The sequence below is a fragment of the Tinamus guttatus genome, unplaced genomic scaffold (genome assembly GCF_059628265.1).
Source record: "Tinamus guttatus ecotype Peru unplaced genomic scaffold, ASM5962826v1 Tinamus_guttatus_pri_ptg000493l, whole genome shotgun sequence".
NCBI classification, from domain to species: domain Eukaryota; kingdom Metazoa; phylum Chordata; class Aves; order Tinamiformes; family Tinamidae; genus Tinamus; species Tinamus guttatus.
The window spans coordinates 1,052-19,940 of NW_028289027.1; the positions used below are offsets into that span (position 1 = coordinate 1,052).

Consider the following 18,889-nt stretch of genomic DNA (forward strand, 5'->3'; position numbering starts at 1 on the left):
TTTTTCTCTCTTTTTTCTTTTCTTTTTTTTTCCTCTTTTCGTGCTGTGTGTGTTTCTATTTTTTTTCTCTTTTTATTTTTCCCGCCTGTGTCACTCTGTCAAGTTATTCTAAACAAGAACAAAGTTTGCAGAGGGGAGAAAACTAATCCCCGCCACCACCTCTTTTTATTATTATTTTTTCTTCTTTTTCCAGCTGCCTTTTTTTTTCTTCTTTTTTTTGCCCGTCGGAGGTGCGGGGGGGGGGGGGAAGCCCCAGCCCCCCACCTGCCCCATCCCTCCCTGAGCAGGACCCCCCCCCCCCCCCCCCAAAGCAGGAAGGCTCAGAGAGCGCTTTGCCGTCGCCTTCCTCATTTTATTGCTCTTATATCCATAGATATTTTTTTTCTTCTCGCGTGTGTGGGTGCGAGTGCGGTGCCTGTCAAGGGGCTGTTTCTCTCCCCACCCTCCTCCTCCTCCTTCTTCCAAATATGCTTTTTGCAAGTTTTGATCTCGTCTCGGCACTGGCTACCCTCGCGGCGTGCTTGGTGTCACTGACTTTGCTGCTGGCCGTATCCCAACAGCTGTGGCAGCTCCGCTGGGCTGCCACCCGCGACAAAACCTGCAAGCTACCAATCCCTAAAGGCTCTATGGGATTCCCTTTAATCGGCGAAACCTTCCACTGGCTCCTGCAGGTAAGGAGGATTCCCTCTCCCTTCCTCCCTCCCTGGAAGGTGGGTCGGGACGGACTGCTTTTTTTTTTTTTTTTCTCCTCCTCTTTTTTTTTTCTTCTGCTCATTTTCCCTTGTGTTCTGGCATATTTTCTTTTACTCTTTTTCTTACTCCTTTCCCCCTCCTGCTTTTCCTCTTGCCCGCGCTGCGATTGCATCATGCGGGCTCGCAGCGGGGCCGCGGGGCCGGGGGCGGCCGCGGGAGCCCGGAGCGGGGCGGCCGCCGCGCTGCGCTTCTCGCCCCCCAGCCAACCCCCGGGCGGGGGGGCTCCCCCCCCCCCCGACAAAAAAAGTCTTTATTTTTTATTTTATACGTCCCCTCACCCCCAGTTGGAATTATTGCAGAAATAACCTGGGGGTGGGAATTAGCCCGGGGGGGAATGTGGCGGCGTGGGGGGAGCCGCTTTCCTTCGCCCCACTGCTCCCCTTCGGCTCCAGGCTTCCTTTTTTTTTTTTTTTTTTTAGCCCTCAAATGGGGGGTGTTTGGGGGTTCCCCCCGCGGGGCTGCAGTGCTGCGGGCTTTGGGGGAAGCCTGCGGGGGTAATGGGTAGATTAACCCGGGATTAACCTTGCTAAGTGCTGAACAGCGCCGGGCGGAGCGGGATCCCCCTCGAACCGCGTTGCGATAAGGGGTGCAAAAAATGAGGGGGAAAAAAATAGAGAAAAGGGAGGGAAAAAGGTAGAGCGGAGGAGAGCAGGCGGGCGAAGACTGCCCTGTTGGGGAGAAACTACAGCAAAGGGACACCGTGAGGGACGCAGGGGGGTCTCTCCTGGAAAGGGGGGGAAACCCGCGAGAAAAAAAAAAAAAAAGTAGCCGCCCCCCCCTCCGCACTTTGCACCAGGCTCCAAAATATCACCCGGGACCCGGTGCGAGGATGCGCCCAGGTCTCGTGTCCTTGACGGGCTCGCAAGGCGGGGAGGGGCGCAGGCTGCGCGCCCGCGCAGCGCCCCGCGCCCGCGCGGCGCCCGAGGGGTTAACGGCGCGTTCTCAATAGGGCTTTATTTTTTAAAGAAATTTATCAGATTTTTTTTTTTTTAAACGGGGGGACCAGAAAAGGGTTCTCGCTTTTCCACAGGCTCCATCCAAACAGAGAGCCGGGCTAAAAATACAAAAAAAATTTGTATAAATTGGACTCCGCTCGCAACTTGCTCCCACATAAAGGTCCTCTTTGTGCGGCCCTGGAAATGGTGTACAAATAACTCTTTATTAATGCCACAAAAAGGACTTTAATTATATTTACGCAGATCAAGAACCCGGGTCACCTGAACATCTGACACTCACAACCGCGCTTTTGTTGCAAAATAAACACACGCTTTGGGGAGCTGCGATGCGTGCAGCGCTTCCCCGCGCCCCCCTCCGGGCCTTCCTGGAGGGGGGAACCCCCGAGAGCCGCTCACTGCCCCCAGCTCTTTATTTTATATATGTACATACGTGTGTGTGTGTGTGTATATATATATATACATATATATATATATGTTTTCCCAAGCGGTTTCTCCGCTCTTGACAAAAGCCCTCGGAGCATGTGGGAAAGTTATTAAAGCCCTGCAGAATCTGCAGATTTACTTAGGCAAATTGCAGCCTTTCAAGCAAATTTAGTCTTCGGCGGGGGGGTGGTGGGGGGGAACGGGAGCGGGGAAGAGAGGAGGGAGAAAAAGAAAAAGCGGGAAAAAGCGGAGGAAAAAAAGTTAAAAGGCTCTTCGGTGCCAGCAGAGGTAAAGGTAAAACTGCAGGAAAAGAGGAGGGAAAGGAGGAATGGCGGAGGGGCAGGAAGGGGCCGGGAAGGCGCTAGGGGCTCCCCCAGGGCTTGTTTTGAGGCGGGGGGGACTTGGCTGCGGGCAGTGAGCGGTGATGGAGGCAGAGGTGATTTTTTTTTTTGGGGGGGGGGAGAGGCGGAAGGGGGTGTCTTGTTTTAAAGCGTAGAAGCGAGGCCAGGATGGGGGGTGGCAGTCGGGGAGACGGTTCCAAAAACCAGCTCCCTGCCCCCGGTTTAGGGCTGGGGGGCTTTCAAATGGGGGGACTTTCCGGATCGGACCATCTATTGTACCTTAAAGAGCGTCAGGTCTCCCCTTCTACCCCCCCAAAACAGCCAAGCCTTAGGGACCCCCCCCCCAAGCTCCCCATTCTTCCACCAAAGCCGCTCGGGGCATCCTCTTCTTCCTCACGGCCACAGGCTGCGAACGGGGAGCATCCTCCTCCTACTGCTTTTATTATTGTTGTTATTATTATCATTTCCTATTTCCACGTGGGGTGAGGTTGCCGTAAGATATGTATATCTATTATCTATGATATATAATGCATAAAATAAATCTAACGCGGTGGCTGCCCTAATAATTTCTATTAAGAAGGCACCGGGGGGGGGGGCGGTGCTACTATAATCTACTTTTTCTTCTGCACCAAAAATCTGCCCCGTGGCGGGGAGCGGTTGGGACCCGGAGGACGGTAACGCAGCAGCCTCTCGGCTTCCCCCCCACCCCACCTCGCTTTTCCCCGCTCCCGCATAGGGCTCCTGCTTCCAGTCGTCGCGACGGGAGCGCTACGGCAACGTGTTCAAGACGCACTTGCTGGGGCGGCCACTCGTGCGCGTGACGGGCGCGGAGAACGTGCGCAAGATCCTCATGGGGGAGCACCACCTGGTGAGCACCGAGTGGCCGCGCAGCACCAGGATGCTGCTGGGGCCCAACACCGTGGCCAACTCCATCGGCGACATCCACCGGCACAAGAGGAAGGTATGGGCGCCGCGGGAAAACCGCCTCCTCCGCCCTCCGGCCCCACGCGCGACCGCGCGGAATGTGTGTGTGAGAATGTTCCCCCTTCCCGCCGTTGGTTTTCCCGCTTCCTGCCTCCCCCTTTTCCCGCCACGCGTGGCGCGCGGTGATGCGTGGGCGCCCGCCTCCCTCTTTTTTTCCCTTTCCCGCGCGCGCGCCCGCACGTGGGCGCGGAACGCGGCGGGTTCCCCGCGCGCGCGCGCGCCGGCCTTTGAGGAATTTAAAAGGGCGATGGCGAAAGCCGGGGAGGGGAAGGGAGGCCCAGACGGGGCTTCCCCGCCGCGGGGTGGGGGGAGGAGCCTGCTGCTGCCCCTCCCCCAATCCCCTCCCCTTATTCCCCCTCTTTTCCCCCCTCCTCCCCCGCTGCTCGTGGCACGTGCGCCTTGTGCCGCGGGAGCTGCGCGGGGCCCCGCGCCGCTCTTAAAAGGGCAACGCCTCTTCCTTCCCCACTCGGGGAGAGCCCCCCGCGGGCGCCGTCGCGAGGGGAGCGGGTTTGATGTTTGCGCGGCCCCCCCTCCCACGCCCCGGCACCTCCAGTCCCCGGCTGGGGTTTCTTGGGGACCTCATGGTGTCACCGCCTTGAGCATCGCTGTGGATTTCGGGGGAACCTCATGGTCCAGAAGGGAAACCCGCCGACCAGAGCGGGGTCAGGCACGAGGGGAGCCCTGTGGGCAGGGAAGGGCTGCTCTCCGGTGATGCTTGCACTCCATCGTTTATTTTTTTGCATCCTTGTCCAAATTTTGTAACCTCCCTTTGCAACCCTTGTCAAAACCCTTCTGGCTTCCCGCCTTGGGCGTCGTGAGGGATGTGGAGCTGGCCCCACTCCCGGTTTAAGGAAAAGCCCTTTGCAACCATCAGCAGGGCCGGGATCCTGAAGTTTTTTTTACTAAACTAAGCATTTTCCAGGCAGGATGACTCTTTGAGGCAGAAATTACAGGTGCCTTTTGAGTTCCTCTAGTCCTGACCCCTTGGTACTATTAAAGATAACTTTTAACTCGCCTTATCCGGCCATTGATACCGTAAGAGGTACAGGGAGGAAAAGCCTTGGAAAAGCTTTGCAGCCTGCTCCTTGGAGCGGTGTTTCTTGTGCTCCTTCCCACCCAAAAGCTTCCCCGTAAGCACCTGGCCTGCACCTTCCCCTCTGCGTGTGGGGAACCGAGCAGGGAGCGTTTGCGGGGGCAATTGGCAGTGGGCAGCAATTGCACGAAAACTTTCTAAGGGGTGGAAAATGCAACTTAAAGCATTGTGGGGTTTTCTCCATCCCAACTTGATCCTTTGCTCTCCCTGAACCTCACTGGTCTTGCTGGTCCTACGTAGTTTCTCCAGGGCTACTTGCAGTGCAGGATGTGAAAACTGTGCGAGATGCTGCAGTGGATGATGCTCACCTGCTTCAGCATCTCGGCCCGCAGAGCTGGTCCTCAGTGGCAAAGTGCTTTAAACCACATGTGCTTTTGAGCGGTGTGGCTGGCAGCTTGCCTGTGAAATTATCCCCGCGGCTGGTCGCTTATTGCAAGGATTTCCAAAGAGTTTCATCCTTTTGGTGGCATTTTTAACACCAGCAAAGTGTTTAGCGAGAGAACTTGAGCTGGACGTGCAGAGACTGCTTTACCTGCTGTGCTGATATCATCGGAGCTGGCTCCATGGCTCGGAGCTCTCCTCGGTTTGCAGTTATCCCAGCTCAGCATCCTCCCAGCATCTCGCAAGGATTCAATTTCCCCTTCCCCTAGAGAAGGTGAATATCCTCTCTGCCAGATCCAGCGCAGGGGAGCCCTTAATCCCTTAGGTGTTGATGGAGGGCTGGGAACTGCCTGGCTGAAAGGTGCCAAGGAGGAACAAAGCGGGATTAAGAGGCCGGTAACTCTGTGCTTTCCTGTGCCCTGTTTATTAACATTGCTCTGCTGGAAGCCGCCAGAGTTAATACGCGTTGGAGAAACCTTCCCCCGGGCCCTGGGGGGAAATTAGCTCTCCAGTCTTTATTAGCGAGGGGCTTCTGCAATACCAAGGCTGCTTTGGGGTGGGAGGTGAGGGTTGGAGTGAGCAGGGTGAGAGGATACTCTGTGCACCCGGCATCACGCTGGATGTGTCTGGGAAGACGTTCCCTCCTGTCTGGCTATGCTACGCGGTGCAGGGTGGATTTCAGCGGGAGCTGAACTTTGCTCCGGAGCATCCAGCTTTGGCAGCCCAGCGCTGTTCTCCTCCAGCGCAGCCATCCCAAAATAGGCACGAACAGCCCAAAAAAAGAAGAGAGCAGGAGTATATATAAAAAAACCCCAGCAGGCCGTGGGCTGGGTAGCTGTCCTCGAGGCAGAGGCTTGGGGAGGAAGCAGACAGCAGTGCAGAGCCACGGCCTGCTTTGTCTCACTGTCCAAAACTCCATCATTCATTAACACACCACAATTAATGTTCTGCCTCGGAGGCATACAAGTGTTGAGCTTATTAGCACCAAGTAGAAAGGTCTGAGGCTTTAATATAGTTTGCAAGAGGATTAAGAACACAAAAGGGGCCATAAATTTGCAGCCAAATATAAACCAGCTGCTGTGGGCAGGGCTGGGGGAGAGGGGAGGAGGAGGAAGGAGGAGGAGGAAGAAGAAACCGATGGCGGGAAGGGCCCTTTTGCGCTAAAGCGGCCCCATTCCCAGGCATCCCCATTGCATTATGAAGCCTCAGCATCACAATCTCAGCAAGGAATTCGGTGTCCAGGTTGGTTCAATGACTTTAGACCAATGCTGCCATCATCTACACTGGTGTAAATCCAGAGTAATTTCATCTGATTAAAAAAAAAAAGGCAAGGTTAGATAGGGATTTTCTTGTATTTTCATAGTGCTTTTCACCCCCAAATGCCCTGCAAGCACCAAGTGTGCTTTGAGAAGCAGGAGCAATGACTCTGGGTGGCACGCCAGGGCCTGTGCTGATGTCCCGCATGGTGAACGTTGGCCCATCCACGTATTCTAGACCCAAAGGCACTGGATGCCCTCTGGGCATGCAGAAGGCAAGACCCGTGCTTGAGCTGTAAAGCTCTTTGCTTGGTGGCACTGCCATCACTTACCATGCGACCGGTGGCTCTGGTGGATCGCAGCAGTGGTGATGGGGGGCACCGAGAATGAGTCCCACAGGGCCAGGAGAGCTTTCCAGCCTGAGGATCCATCCTGTGCTCTTTATCTAGCTCTATTTTCCACCATATCATACTCTACCCTTCCAGGTAGTTTGAGCAATCTGCCTAGTTTTGGTTCATAACAACTCGTCTGGGGTCTGGGAGATCTGTATCAGGATCATGATGATCTGCTTTGGATGCAGGAGCCAGCAGAAAGGGGACTTTTCTCCTATGTTTCTCCTCTTTTAGTCTGCCCTCCTGAAAGGCAGTATCCACTTGGCTGGGTGGGTTTCTCCAGCCAGCTGATCCCACCTTTCACATCAGCCTTCCTGGCTGGATGCAGCTCCTGTTTCTTTGCTATCCTCATCTTTAACATGATGTTCCCTCCCTTAACTGGAGCAACACGCTTGGGGAGACACAAGGAAAGCTGAGACACTACAAAGGGCTGGGACTGCAGATGCTGGTGCCTTTGCTCCCCGTTCCTTCTTCTTCTTGATTTCCTCCTTGAGGAGAGGTGACAAAACTGAAGGTGGACTCGGCTCTGTCTGCATGGCCGGGTTCCCCCAACTCTTGCCTGTGCCAATGTTTTGGCCTTGGAGATGCAAGGCAGGGATGGATGTCAGGGTCATTGCCTCCTCTCCCACCCACGCTGGGCATTGTAGTTGGTGTCTCAAAGACATATGAGGTTAAGGTCAGGGTAAGAGCTCAGCTTAGCAGAGAGGCTTTGATTGCTGCTGCTGCAGAGAGGGTCTGGGAGGGTGGGAAAAATGTGCAAAGAACTCAAGGGTTCTGGCTTGGGTTTCTGGCCTCTCTGTTTCCTGACTTAACTGTCCTGGTCCAGGGGAGCAGGATGCTGCATCCCTGGGGATGTGCGGGATGAAGGCACATCACCTCTATGGCATGGTCTGTTTTTTAAGGTCTGGAGGGTCAGATGCTCATTGTGGGTGCCCCTTTCTCTTGCGTGCAAACCAGTGTATTCAGAGATGGTGCAGAAAAAGAAAAAAAGGGTGCAAGCAACACTGAAATGCATAAAATAACCATAACTACCATAACTTGGCCCAAGCATGTTGAAACCACCTTTCCATTTTTTTCTAGCTCCCCCCCCCTTTTTTTTTCTGAATCGTTCAAGTTTCAGTGAAGCCGCCTTCTTGCAAAAGAGACTGTTTCACTCTGCTTTTTTTTTTTTTTTTTTTTTTTTCCTCCTTTCCCAGCTGGGTCTAGTTTGGAGCAATAGCCTCTGCTTGGAATTTGTAACTGGGGATACCGTAACCGGACTCCTTGCGCAGATGGATCGTGGTGCCCGCCGGGCTCTTGTGCTTCTCCTTGGGAGAGGCGGCTGTGTCCTGCTCTCCTGGAGGCACCATGCTCCTCACCTGGCCCTTCCTGCAGCAGGGCTGTGCTTTGACATGCAAACACAAAACTGCTCATTTTAGAGAGAAAACTCTTGGCTTTTCCTTTTAAATGGCCCTAGATTCCTTCCGTGATGGATGAATATCCAGCCTGTGGGACTTTGCAAAGACCAAGGTTTATGAGCCCATGGGAGCGTCCCAATGGGATCCAGGTCTGGCAGTGTCCGATCATGTCGGGAAAGCCAGACACCTGCTATAAGAGGGCAACAGGGCAGGTTTGCGGCAAATACTACCCAGAACACACATGTACATAGAGTTTCTGCAAGGCTGAGGGGCCGCTTCGGACTCTTCTTCAACATGTAGCTCTGACCATGCCAGGTGTTGGTGCTGAAGTGGTTTATGGAAGTGTTTTCCACTTGGGCTAGGAGATCTAGGTGACCCTGCTTGAGCAGGGGCTTGGACTGTGTGATCTCCAGAGCTCCCTTCCGACCTCAAGAGCTCTGTGATTTTATGTTAGTGTGACAAGAGCCCCTTCATTTTTAGGGCCAGCAGTCCAAGCGGGAAAGGGGAAGCAGCGCAGAGCTCTCCCTGGCTGCCATGCATTGGATGAGGCTGCCACTGTCTCATCCCAAAAGGAGGCTTTGGGCATCACTTTGCAGAACAGTTATGGACAGGGCTGGAGGTGTAAGCAGGACCAGGGACTGTCCTGGTCATGTGAATCTGGACCTCTTTGAAGCATCTAGAAAGCTGAGACACCAGGAAAGCCCATAAATCTTGAAATATCCTACGACAAGCAGAGACGGATCAGCGAGGGCTCGGGTGACCTTCTCTCCCAGTGGATTGCGGAGCTTTCTGCAGGCTCCAGAGCCCCGTTTCACTCCGATCATGGAAGCGGTCAGGACATTCGACTTGATTTCACTAGAGGGCGCAGGGATTTTAGGCTAGGAAGCGGCGGCAGGATCGCGAGGGAAAGTTGGCTGCCTTTTCCTCCCTTTTAATCAACTGGAAAGATGCAGGGTTGAACTGGAGGTGACTGGAAGGGGATCCAGACTTGTGTCTGGCGAGGGAAGGGCCCGCTGACATCTGGGATTAGGCGGCGCGCAGCGCGCGGGCGGCGAGCCGGGGTGGCGCTCGGGGGAGCTGTGAGCCTTGCTGGGGGAAAAAGAGCAAAAAAAGAAGGCGAAAAAAAAAAAAAAGAAAAAAGAAGCCAAACCTGCCACTCCATCCCCCAAAAAGCGGAATGCTCCCTGCTTTTTGTGTTGGCATCAGGGACCTGTTCCTGCCTTCTGGAATCTGGCCTGGATGGGAGTCTGGGAGCGCTGGTGCCAGGAGGGTGGAGATTTTATCACTCTGTCCCTTTGCTGTCCATGGAGTAGCTCAGAGTTGTGTGGCCACAGGGAAAACAGCCCCTTTCCTGGCTCCTGCAAGCAGCCCCCACGCTCCTTCTGTCCTTCCTGGTGCCACCTTTTGCTCAGTTTAGTACTTTAATTTGAGCTTTTCCTTCTTCTTTCCCACTCCCTTTAATGCATGGGACGGCGGCTTGGTCGTGGCTTAAAAATCATGGGACGGCAGCAGCAGAAAGCGGGTGGAATGGGCCCCCTTCTTCTGCACTCTTGGTGCCCATTCATTTTTCCTGCCCATTCACTCATTTTTCCTGCTTGTTCATTCATCCTCCCTGACACTGGCCATGCGGGGAATTTTGGTTCTTGCTGAGCCCTGCATTGGGCTCAAAGGGCCCAGGGCTGTTATTTCACCAGAAAACGCTGTAGCGAGCGGCAAGCGTGAGCAATGCCAGCCTGCGTCCAGGAAAATGCCAGGAAAGCGAGTGCTGACCCGGAGTGGGGAAAGGAAAATCTCCCATTTGCATCTTTGTGAAGTTTAGACACTTTTGTAGAGAGCAGGAATTTTTGCTTTCTTGCTTTTCTTCATGGTTGGAGCATGCGGGCTCTGCGCGTCCTTTGCAGCCTTGCGTGCCTCCGTCGGAGCCCTCTTTGATGGGATTTTCCTGGAGAGCTGGAGCGCACGGTGCGCGTGCGCGTGCCCCCAGCTGCATGGAGGTTAATGCTGAATAAACAAACAGCACTTTTCCCGGCCTTCCCCCGGCTCCCCATCGGAGCGCCTGGGGACAAGAAGCTGGTGGAGGGACGCGGCGAGGACAGGAAGGGGGACACGGCCTGAAAAGCCCAGGCTGTGCTCTTGTCCTGGGCGAGCGCGGACATTCCTGGCATTGCTGCACTCCTCGGCGCGGTGTTTACTCACAGAGCCTAAAATATTGCTGTCTGCTGACACGGGGCTTGAGCCTGGTGTCCCGAGGAAACGAACCATGTGTGAGCTCAGCCTCTGCTTTCCTCCCCGCCCCCCCCCAGGAACACTTGAACTCCTGCCTAAGCTTCTGCCTAAGCTCAGGCAGATGTCATGGGGGCCCTAAGGGCCTCAAAATGATTATTTTAATAGCTTTTAAAGGAGGGGGATGACAAAAATTGTTAGTGCTCCCCATTGAGAAAGTAAAAGCTTGCCTGTGTGAACACAACCATAGTAATAGACACTAGAGAATCCACATAGGCAAGCCCTATTGGTAGCACTGGAGTTGTGGGGTGAGCTTGACTCTGAGCTCCTATCTTGCCAGACACCAAGGGATCCAGCTGTGGGATATGGAGCTGTGGGAAAGGCAGCTCTTGCCCCTTCTGTTGGGTGCAGGATGACTCATTTTCTCCCTGTCTCTGGTTCCTTGGTGGAGAGTGGCTCATGGGTACCTTGTTCTTGCCAGGTACTTACGATGGCCGTGATGGATATCGGCCTATGGAGACTACTTCGAACGATGTTTCTCTATCAGCCCTTTTGGGTTATTATTTTAGACATCAGCAATTCCTGACAATGAGCAGCACTCTGCTCAGGCCTTTGATATCCCTATTTATGGGCAGAAGCGGGTTATTAGAGAACACAAAAAGAACTGTGTAGAAACCTGTCCCTGTGCTCTTTTGCAGGTGTTCTCCAAAATCTTCAGCCATGAGGCCCTGGAGAGCTATCTCCCCAAGATCCAGCTGGTGATCAAAGACACCCTGCGGGCCTGGAGCAGCAACCCAGAGTCCATCAACGTCTACCACGAGGCCCAGAAGCTCACCTTCCGCATGGCCATCCGTGTCCTGCTGGGTTTCTGCATCCCTGATGAGGAGCTCAGTCGGCTCTTTGCGGTCTATCAGCAGTTTGTGGAGAATGTTTTCTCCTTGCCTGTGGATCTGCCCTTCAGCGGCTACAGGAGGGTAAGACATGAAGAGCTGGTAACACTGATCTGCGACGAATGCGGTGGTAGCTGAATCTTATCTTTGTGTTGCTGTTGGGATGTCTCCTCACCAGCTGAGTTCTGGAATAGGGTCAGTTTGGGGCTACAAAGCCATCTGTTAGTAGAGTCAAAACGGTTGATGACTAGGAAGGGCTGAGACTCTATAAATCTGAGGTTGCTAATGAGGGAAGGGGTTGAGATCAGATGGGACAAAGCTTGTTTGCCGTGTGAGGCCTGCAATCATGTCAGGATATGCAGAACAATTTCTTCCAGTAGGTTTTTAGAGTGCTTAAAAGTGCTCTATGAGTCAATGTGATGGAGAACACAATGGGGGTTACTCATATTTAAATGGTAATTGTCACCACTTGTTACAAGTGATTTTTTTTAGTTTTAAATCTTTTTTGGCTAATTTGACCCTTCTCACCTTTGAAATGGCCAGAACAGAGTGGTGGATCTCCTCATTCCTAGAGCTCTTCTAGTTTTCGCATGAAATGCAAAATGGAAACATAACAGAAGAACATTGTCCAAAGTTGGATTTTTTCCGTCTTGAGTTTTGGGGCAAAAATGCTCGTAGAAAAATGATTTTTTTTTTCAAACGATTTTTGTGACTGCTACTGCACATCTCATTGTTGTTCTTTAAGCGCACGAATGACCCCGACGCATCTTTTTAAAGCCTTTGCAGCAGCGTGTTAGCTCAATGAGCAATGGCTTTAGTGAGATTGGGTGATAAAATTGCTTGGCAAGCCCATTACGCTCTTGGGAAGAGACTCCTTTCAGACCAGTTGACTGGCTTCCTTTGAGAGAGAATTTTCCCAGGCGCTTTCTTGAATCCCCGGGCAAGGGGGAGGCATGTGAATTGGTGCAATACGGGGGCTCCCACGTCAGACCTGTCGTTTGCACGTAGGTGCTGATTAGCCTCTCCTGTAATCTTGCCTGCTTTGGGCCTTCTCCTCCTGGGCAGGCAACGACTACAGCATTTTTATACTTCTCTTTGAGCATCTGTAATTGCAGCTGGGAGCAGGTTGGTGGGCTAGACAAGTTGCAGGGAGAGCCTTATGTTCTTCTGACCTCAAAGGAGTCTTGTGGGGGGGTCACTCCCAGCTTCCCGCCATCCCAGTCATGCTCCTTGGACGTGTCCTCCTGACCTTGTCCCTAGACACCGAGCATTACCGGCTGGCCCAGGACAGGCTGGGGATGATTGTGCTAGCGTGCCCTGAGTGGTCTGATGGCTTCTTGCTCCGCAGGGGATCCGAGCACGTGAGACACTGCAGAAGGGGTTGGAGAAGGCCATCCAGGAGAAACTGCAGAACACGCAGGGCAAGGACTACGCTGACGCTCTGGATATCCTCATAGAAAGCGGCAAAGAGCATGGCAAGGAGCTCACCATGCAGGAGCTGAAGGTAAAGATGCTCCCTGTCCTCCCTCTGGCTTGGAGGTCTTAGGCTCTGTAGCCACCTGAAAGAGTTACTGGATGTCTGGGTCCTCCTCCCCATGGCCATGTTATTGCTGCCAGGCGATCGTTCTGCTTGGGGCAGGGATTTCTCTAAGAGTGAAGCTCAAGCCGACGTGAGGAGGAAGTTGCTGGTCAATCCTAGACAGTTACTCAACATGAGGTAACCAGGGTGCATTACTGGAGCTGCAGGTAAATCCTTGTCCAGGCTTGTGGTGCCACCAAGCCAATTATCCAATGGGCCATATTTACTTGCCAATCACTTTCAGCCCTTGCTAAAAGCCGTATGATCCCTCAGCAGGTGGTTATCTGTAGTGGGATGGCCACACAGCTTGTCCTTCATGCACTATTAAGAGCTGTTCACAGGGACTTTTCTCCAGCTTCTGCAGCTCTCCGCAAGCCTGTTGCTAACTCTGAGCAAGGCTCTATGGGTCTTTCCCTGTAGTTGGTTGTCCAGAATTTCACACAAGATAGTTTTTGAGAAGGGAGGCAAGAAGGGATCTTGCAACAATACAGGTCTGGGCCTGGAGAGCTGTCTATTAGGGAAAGGAGGTCTGAAATCTCTGTAGCATCAGCTCAGCATCTAGCTGCAGCTGAGAAGCAGACCCGAGCACTGGCCCATGAAAGCAATCCTCTGTGCTTTGGCCACTGGTCCAGACCCTGCTTGGGCTGGAGCTGGTGGGTCACCACCACTGCATGGCTCTCCTGCGCCTTCTGCATCATGGTGGGATCCAATGTGAACCATAGCTACAGGGCTGGCAGAGTGGTTCTGGTGGGAAAGGTGGTTAAAAGGACATGACAGACCCACAAAACCTTGGGCTACCTTGTCCTGTAGTCTGGTGGGGCATTTACCATAGCAGGGTGAGATGGTTTGTCTCATTGAAACAGGAAAAACAGCTCCTGTGTAGGTAAGGTGTCCAGTGCTGTGGGAGAAGAAGACACATAGACCATAGTATGTTCCTTTCTTATTCCAGAAAAGGCAGGGAAATGCTTGGGGAACCCCCCAGGACTGTAATGCTGCATAGCCGGGGCTGCCCTGAGTGATTTTGCTGTCCCACGTGGCAGCAGGATCCACATGTCAGCCTCAGAAGAACATGTCCATCCTTTGTCAGGAAGGGAAAACCTGCCCTTGCTGTTCCTCACCCCATCTCCCCACTGTTTGCCTTGCAGGATGGCACCCTGGAGCTCATCTTCGCTGCCTATGCGACCACTGCCAGTGCTAGCACCTCTCTGATCATGCAACTCCTCAAGCACCCGCGGGTTCTGGAGAAGCTGCGGGAGGAGCTGCGGAGCAAGGGCATCCTCCACAATGGCTGCATCTGTGAGGGCTCTCTGCGGTTGGACAACATCAACAGCCTCTTCTACCTGGACTGCGTCATCAAGGAGGTGCTTCGCCTCTTCACTCCCATTTCCGGCGGGTACCGGACAGTGCTGCAGACCTTCGAGCTGGATGTGAGTATTTGCTGATTCTTGGCCCTAGCGTTTCTCCTGCATCATTGTCTTCTCCTTTTAACATCTTGATCTCCAGCGCTCTTGCAATGTCTGTCCTCCAGGTGATATCTGAACCCATTTGGTTGGACTTGATCTTAAAAGTCTTTTCCAACCATAATGTTTCTATGATTCCATTGCTTAGCTTTGACAGATGGGTCAGGGGTCTCAGTAATGTCAGGATCTGCTGTGTTTTAGTGGGCAGGGAGAGAAGAGAGACCCTCCTTGGTGGAAAAGACCAAGAGACTCTTAATATAGCCAAGATACTCTCCCATGTCGGGGAGAGCTGGAGGAAACGAAGGAGATGGGGAAGATACGGCTCAATACCAACTGCTAAGACATATACAATTAGATCTTTGGGAGGACAAGAGAAATCCTGGGAAAAGTTGACTGCGAAGGGCATCTGCTGCCTGCCAGATGATGGGCAGGTTGCTCAGCGCCATGGAGGGCATGTCCTGTGAGCAAAACCAAACCTTGAGACCTGTCTGTTGCTGTAATTCCTATTAATGTGATGGTTCAATATGGGAACCTTTTAAAGTGCTCGCAGGATGATAAACTCACCCTGTTCCTCATCACCCAGGCCCTGAACAACTCTCTGTTCTTCTCTGAAATCCGTGCCATATACCAGGAGTCACCCCAAAGAAAAGGAGAAAAAGAGTTCACCTTTGCTCTATCTCCTTCTCCCGGTCTCCTTCCAAGTCTCCCTACAGCACAGTTGACCCGTTTGTGTTTTCTCTCCACCCCTTCCCTTTCTGCGCAGGGTTTTCAGATTCCCAAGGGCTGGAGCGTCATGTACAGCATCCGGGACACCCACGACACGGCGCCTGTGTTCAAAGATGTGGATGTCTTCGACCCTGAGCGCTTTGGGCAGGGCCGCAGTGAAGACAAGGATGGCAGGTTCCATTACCTCCCCTTTGGAGGAGGAGTACGGACCTGTCTGGGGAAGCACCTGGCCAAGCTGTTCCTCAAGGCACTGGCCATTGAGCTGGCCAGCACCAGCCGCTTCGAGCTCGCCACCAGGACTTTCCCCAGAATCACCCTGGTGCCTGTGGTGCACCCGGTTGACGGGCTCAAGGTTAAGTTCTTTGGACTGGATTCCAACCAGAACGAGATCCTGACGGAGACGGACGCTATGTTAGGGGCGACGGTGTAGAGCCACTCCGGCTGCCCTGGGAAGGGCAGACGGGGACAGAGGGGTGGGGTGGGAGCAATGGGGAGGACACAGGGGACGGAGAGGAGGAGGGTCACGAGGGGCTCCTCTGCACCACTCACTTTGCAGGCCAGGTCAAGACTGTTTGCTCCGTCAGCAGATGCGCCGATGCCGCTCGCCCTCTTTGTGGGGGCCCGGAGAAGATCGGGGGTGCCACGTGTTTCATCCCGTCCAGAGGAGAAAAATTGAAAAAAAAAAAAAAAGGAAGAAAAAGAAAAAAATTCTCAAAAAAAAAAAAAGGGGGAGAAGAATTTCCCAACCCATCTAGAGCCAGGACTGGCTGACCATACACAGTATCTAAATATTATAAATATATATATAAATATCTATGAAAACCTTTTGCTGTGAGGAGGAGTGCCGCCAGCGGGAAAGGCTTCAGGAGCCCCAGCTCTGGCCACCCCGCATCCCCTTGACTGGGATCCGGCCAAACCTGAGCGGCAGCCGAGACCCTCCGGCGGCCTCTGGTCCTTTTTTAACAGTGTTAAATTAGCTGGTGATAACAGTGTTTTATTTTTGGGGGGAGTGGGGTGGGGTACGATGGGGGGTTATCTGTTTGTTCAATCGTGTTTTTTGGGGGGGTTTCCATGTCTTTCCGTGGCGAGCGAGCTGCAGGCCACCGCTTCCAAGAGCAGGAGCGAGGTCCCCAGGCAAGTGCGTTTTGATTTTCACTTTCATTTTTTAATTTGGGGGCCTGCAGGTGGGGATGGAGGGGTCTTCTTTTTTGTCTTTTTTTCCCTTTAAAAAACAAATCATTTTTTTCTCGTTGAGTCACCTGCTGCTGCTACATGGCCTGCGTGTCCCCATCCGTCTGCCGTGCCGCCTCCGGCGGCCTCTTTTCCAGCATGTGGGAACGCCGCTCTGGGTTGTTTTCCTGCGTGTCTGTCCCCCTGCCGCTGGCTCTGGCTCTTCCTCAGGGTGCGCGCACTGACCTCGAAACCCCTCTGGCCGCACGCCGAGGCTCCCTCTCTGTTTTTTTTTTTAATTATTATTATTATTTTTTATTTTATTTTATTTTCCATGTGCCCCCTCTCCCGGGAGGCATTTGAGCATTAAAGATGATCTCTATAACTAAGGCGGCGGGTGCCTCATTTGTCCGTCTCGTGCTGGGGCATTTTTCATTGGCAGGGACTCCTGTGGTGGCCACCAAGGTACCTTGCCTTGGATTTGCTGGTCGGCTTATTCCCGATGCATTATGATTATTAGCATTAATCATTTTTTGCATGCAAGATGTTTCCAGGGTGCGAGCGGAGTGGGTGGGTGGTGCTTGATTGGGATGGGGCCGTGCACGCAGGTTCAGCTCCAAGGTCTCTGGGTGCTTGAGATGCCCCAGTTTGGGCGGGTTGGGGTCAAGGCAAGATTGAGTTCCCTGGTGAGGGCAGGTGTCTGTATCCAATGCCTGGATGGGGAAATTCCTCTCTAGATTGCCCTGGAGAGGCATTTCCATCCTGGAGAAGCAATGTGTGTGGTGGCATCGCATGGTCCCATTGGACCTCTCCTATCTCCAAGGCAGAGAAGGACCAAAGGAGAGCCAGGGTGGGTGGCTCGATCTTGCCTAATGATGTCCAGATGAGTTGGAGGGGCTGGGAGAGTAAGGGAGAAAGGGAGATGTTTCCTACCAGATTGCTTTGCAGGTCGTGCTTTTGATGCGTGGGCATCTCTTTGGAAGGTCTAAGGAAGTGATAAGTGAACGATGGCCATGTCAGCCCATCGTCTGCTCAGGACCGGAGAAGAGGGAGGAAGTTTTCTAGCAGGGGGAAGCCCTAGAGATTGAATTGCAGTGAGCCAAGCTGAAATCATACAGGACCCTCTGGTGGGATGTTCCCCCACTTGTACCAAAGTGCATGGTTGGATTACAGGCACTCTCTGAGATTTGCTGCTCCTGCCACCATTGTTTGTTTTTAGCAGAAGTCTTTGAGTTAACCTGGACTGACTTGAGACCCAACTCTTGGTCTTCTCAGGAGACTTCTTCAGCTCCACACCTCACCTTGTGGTTTGGGAGCAACATGTCAATGTCCAGAGTGAGGTCTCGGGAGCTACCTGGTGCCTTGGGACCAGGTCCCTGGAAGTCGAAGCTCAGCTAATTTGCAGTCCTGGAAATTGGGATGGAAGATGCAGGCTCAGGCACTGTCAGGAGGTTTCAGGTGCTCCTTGTCCCTGATGAAAAGAAAACATTCCCTTTGGGAAAGCAGGCTTAATTCCAATCAAGAGGAAATCCCAAAACACAGAGATGCAAGGAAACTGCAGAAGGACTGGCTGAACCTCCTGCGGCAAGCGCTTGGGGACAGGTAGGTGGAATGGGAGGGTGTCGAGGGTCTTCTCCCCCTAGAGCCACCCAGGGAATGCAGGAACAGGAGGTGGCCGAGTGTCCGCAGGGAACAGCCAAGGAAAGCACTAGAGCCCCAGAGTTGAGAGGCGTCCAGTTGTGCTCAGCGGAGATGGGAAGGAGGAAAGGGGGAGGTGGGAGATGGGAAGGGGGATGGATGGTGGTGGTGGGGCAGGCAAGGAAGGGCGAGAGCAGGAAGCCCATGGGCGCCTTTGCAGCGGGCTCTGCATGGAGCTCCAGCCACTATTGTGATAGCAAAAACCTGTCGGAGAGATCACGGAGAGATCACTCAGTCACTCCTGTGGGAAATCAGCGAAGGGGGCCCTTCAAAAAACGCTGTTTTTGTGTGTGTGTTTTGACTTTTGCCGTCATCACAAAGTGAAAAACCAAACATGCTTTTGAATGAGCGACTGATGGGGGAGAGCTCCTCTAAGGTGCATACACCCATTATATATATAATGCTTACGTCCAATGTATATATAATGTTTGTGTGTGTGAGTATTTTATCTAGGCCTAAGTAAGTCATACTTTCCTTTTACCATTCCTAACTAATATAACTTGACTAAAAGAAGTTGCTGCAGTGAGTTTGCAGAATAAAGCACTTTGAATCTCAGAAATATATTTTTTTCTTAGCACAGTCCAATTCGCTATAATATTATTTTATACACATTTTTTTGATCTGTCCTTAAACTATTATAAGTACTATTTTTGTTATAATTCAAAATAGATATTTAGTATAAAGTTTTGCTGTTAAATATTTGTTTTATAGTAAAATATGATTTCTTTTCTCTTTATTGTAAACATTGTCTGGAAAAATATTAATATGTTTTATCACAGTTGTTTTTTAATATTAAAAAAAAAGAAAAAAGCACTTGTGGGGTTTTTCGTTATGAAATTGGTGCCGTGTGAACATGTGTTTCAGTCATATGGTTTTTAATATGTATATAATATTATGTGTCATATATTAGGATGAATGTTGTGTATTTTGTGATCTTTAAAAAAAATAATCCATGTGGCTATTTTATAGACTTCCCTAATAAAAAGAGCCAAATCTCCACACCTTCTCCAAATCTTCCTTTATTTCATATCCTTTTCATCTCTTCTTGAATGGCTTGTGACCTCCTGGTTTGGGGTTTCAAGGTAACATCCCTGTCCTGGGAACTGGGATTTTTGGAATGTGGGAGCTAGTGGCTGGAGCGATGACCTCTGCTGAGCTTCTCTGCTC

At 52.3% G+C, this 18,889-nt stretch overlaps 1 protein-coding gene across 1 annotated transcript; it reads left to right on the plus strand.

Moving 5' to 3' along the window:
• Window positions 1–412: 412 nt before the first annotated feature.
• On the plus strand, window positions 413–15,298 carry LOC148592873 (cytochrome P450 26B1). The gene is made up of 6 exons (XM_088533344.1): window positions 413–671; window positions 3,210–3,434; window positions 10,898–11,173; window positions 12,438–12,593; window positions 13,814–14,095; window positions 14,892–15,298. The coding sequence occupies exons 1-6, from the start codon at window positions 468–470 to the stop codon at window positions 15,282–15,284; spliced, it is 1,536 nt and encodes a 511-aa protein (XP_088389470.1). The 5' UTR covers window positions 413–467; the 3' UTR covers window positions 15,285–15,298.
• Window positions 15,299–18,889: the final 3,591 nt, after the last annotated feature.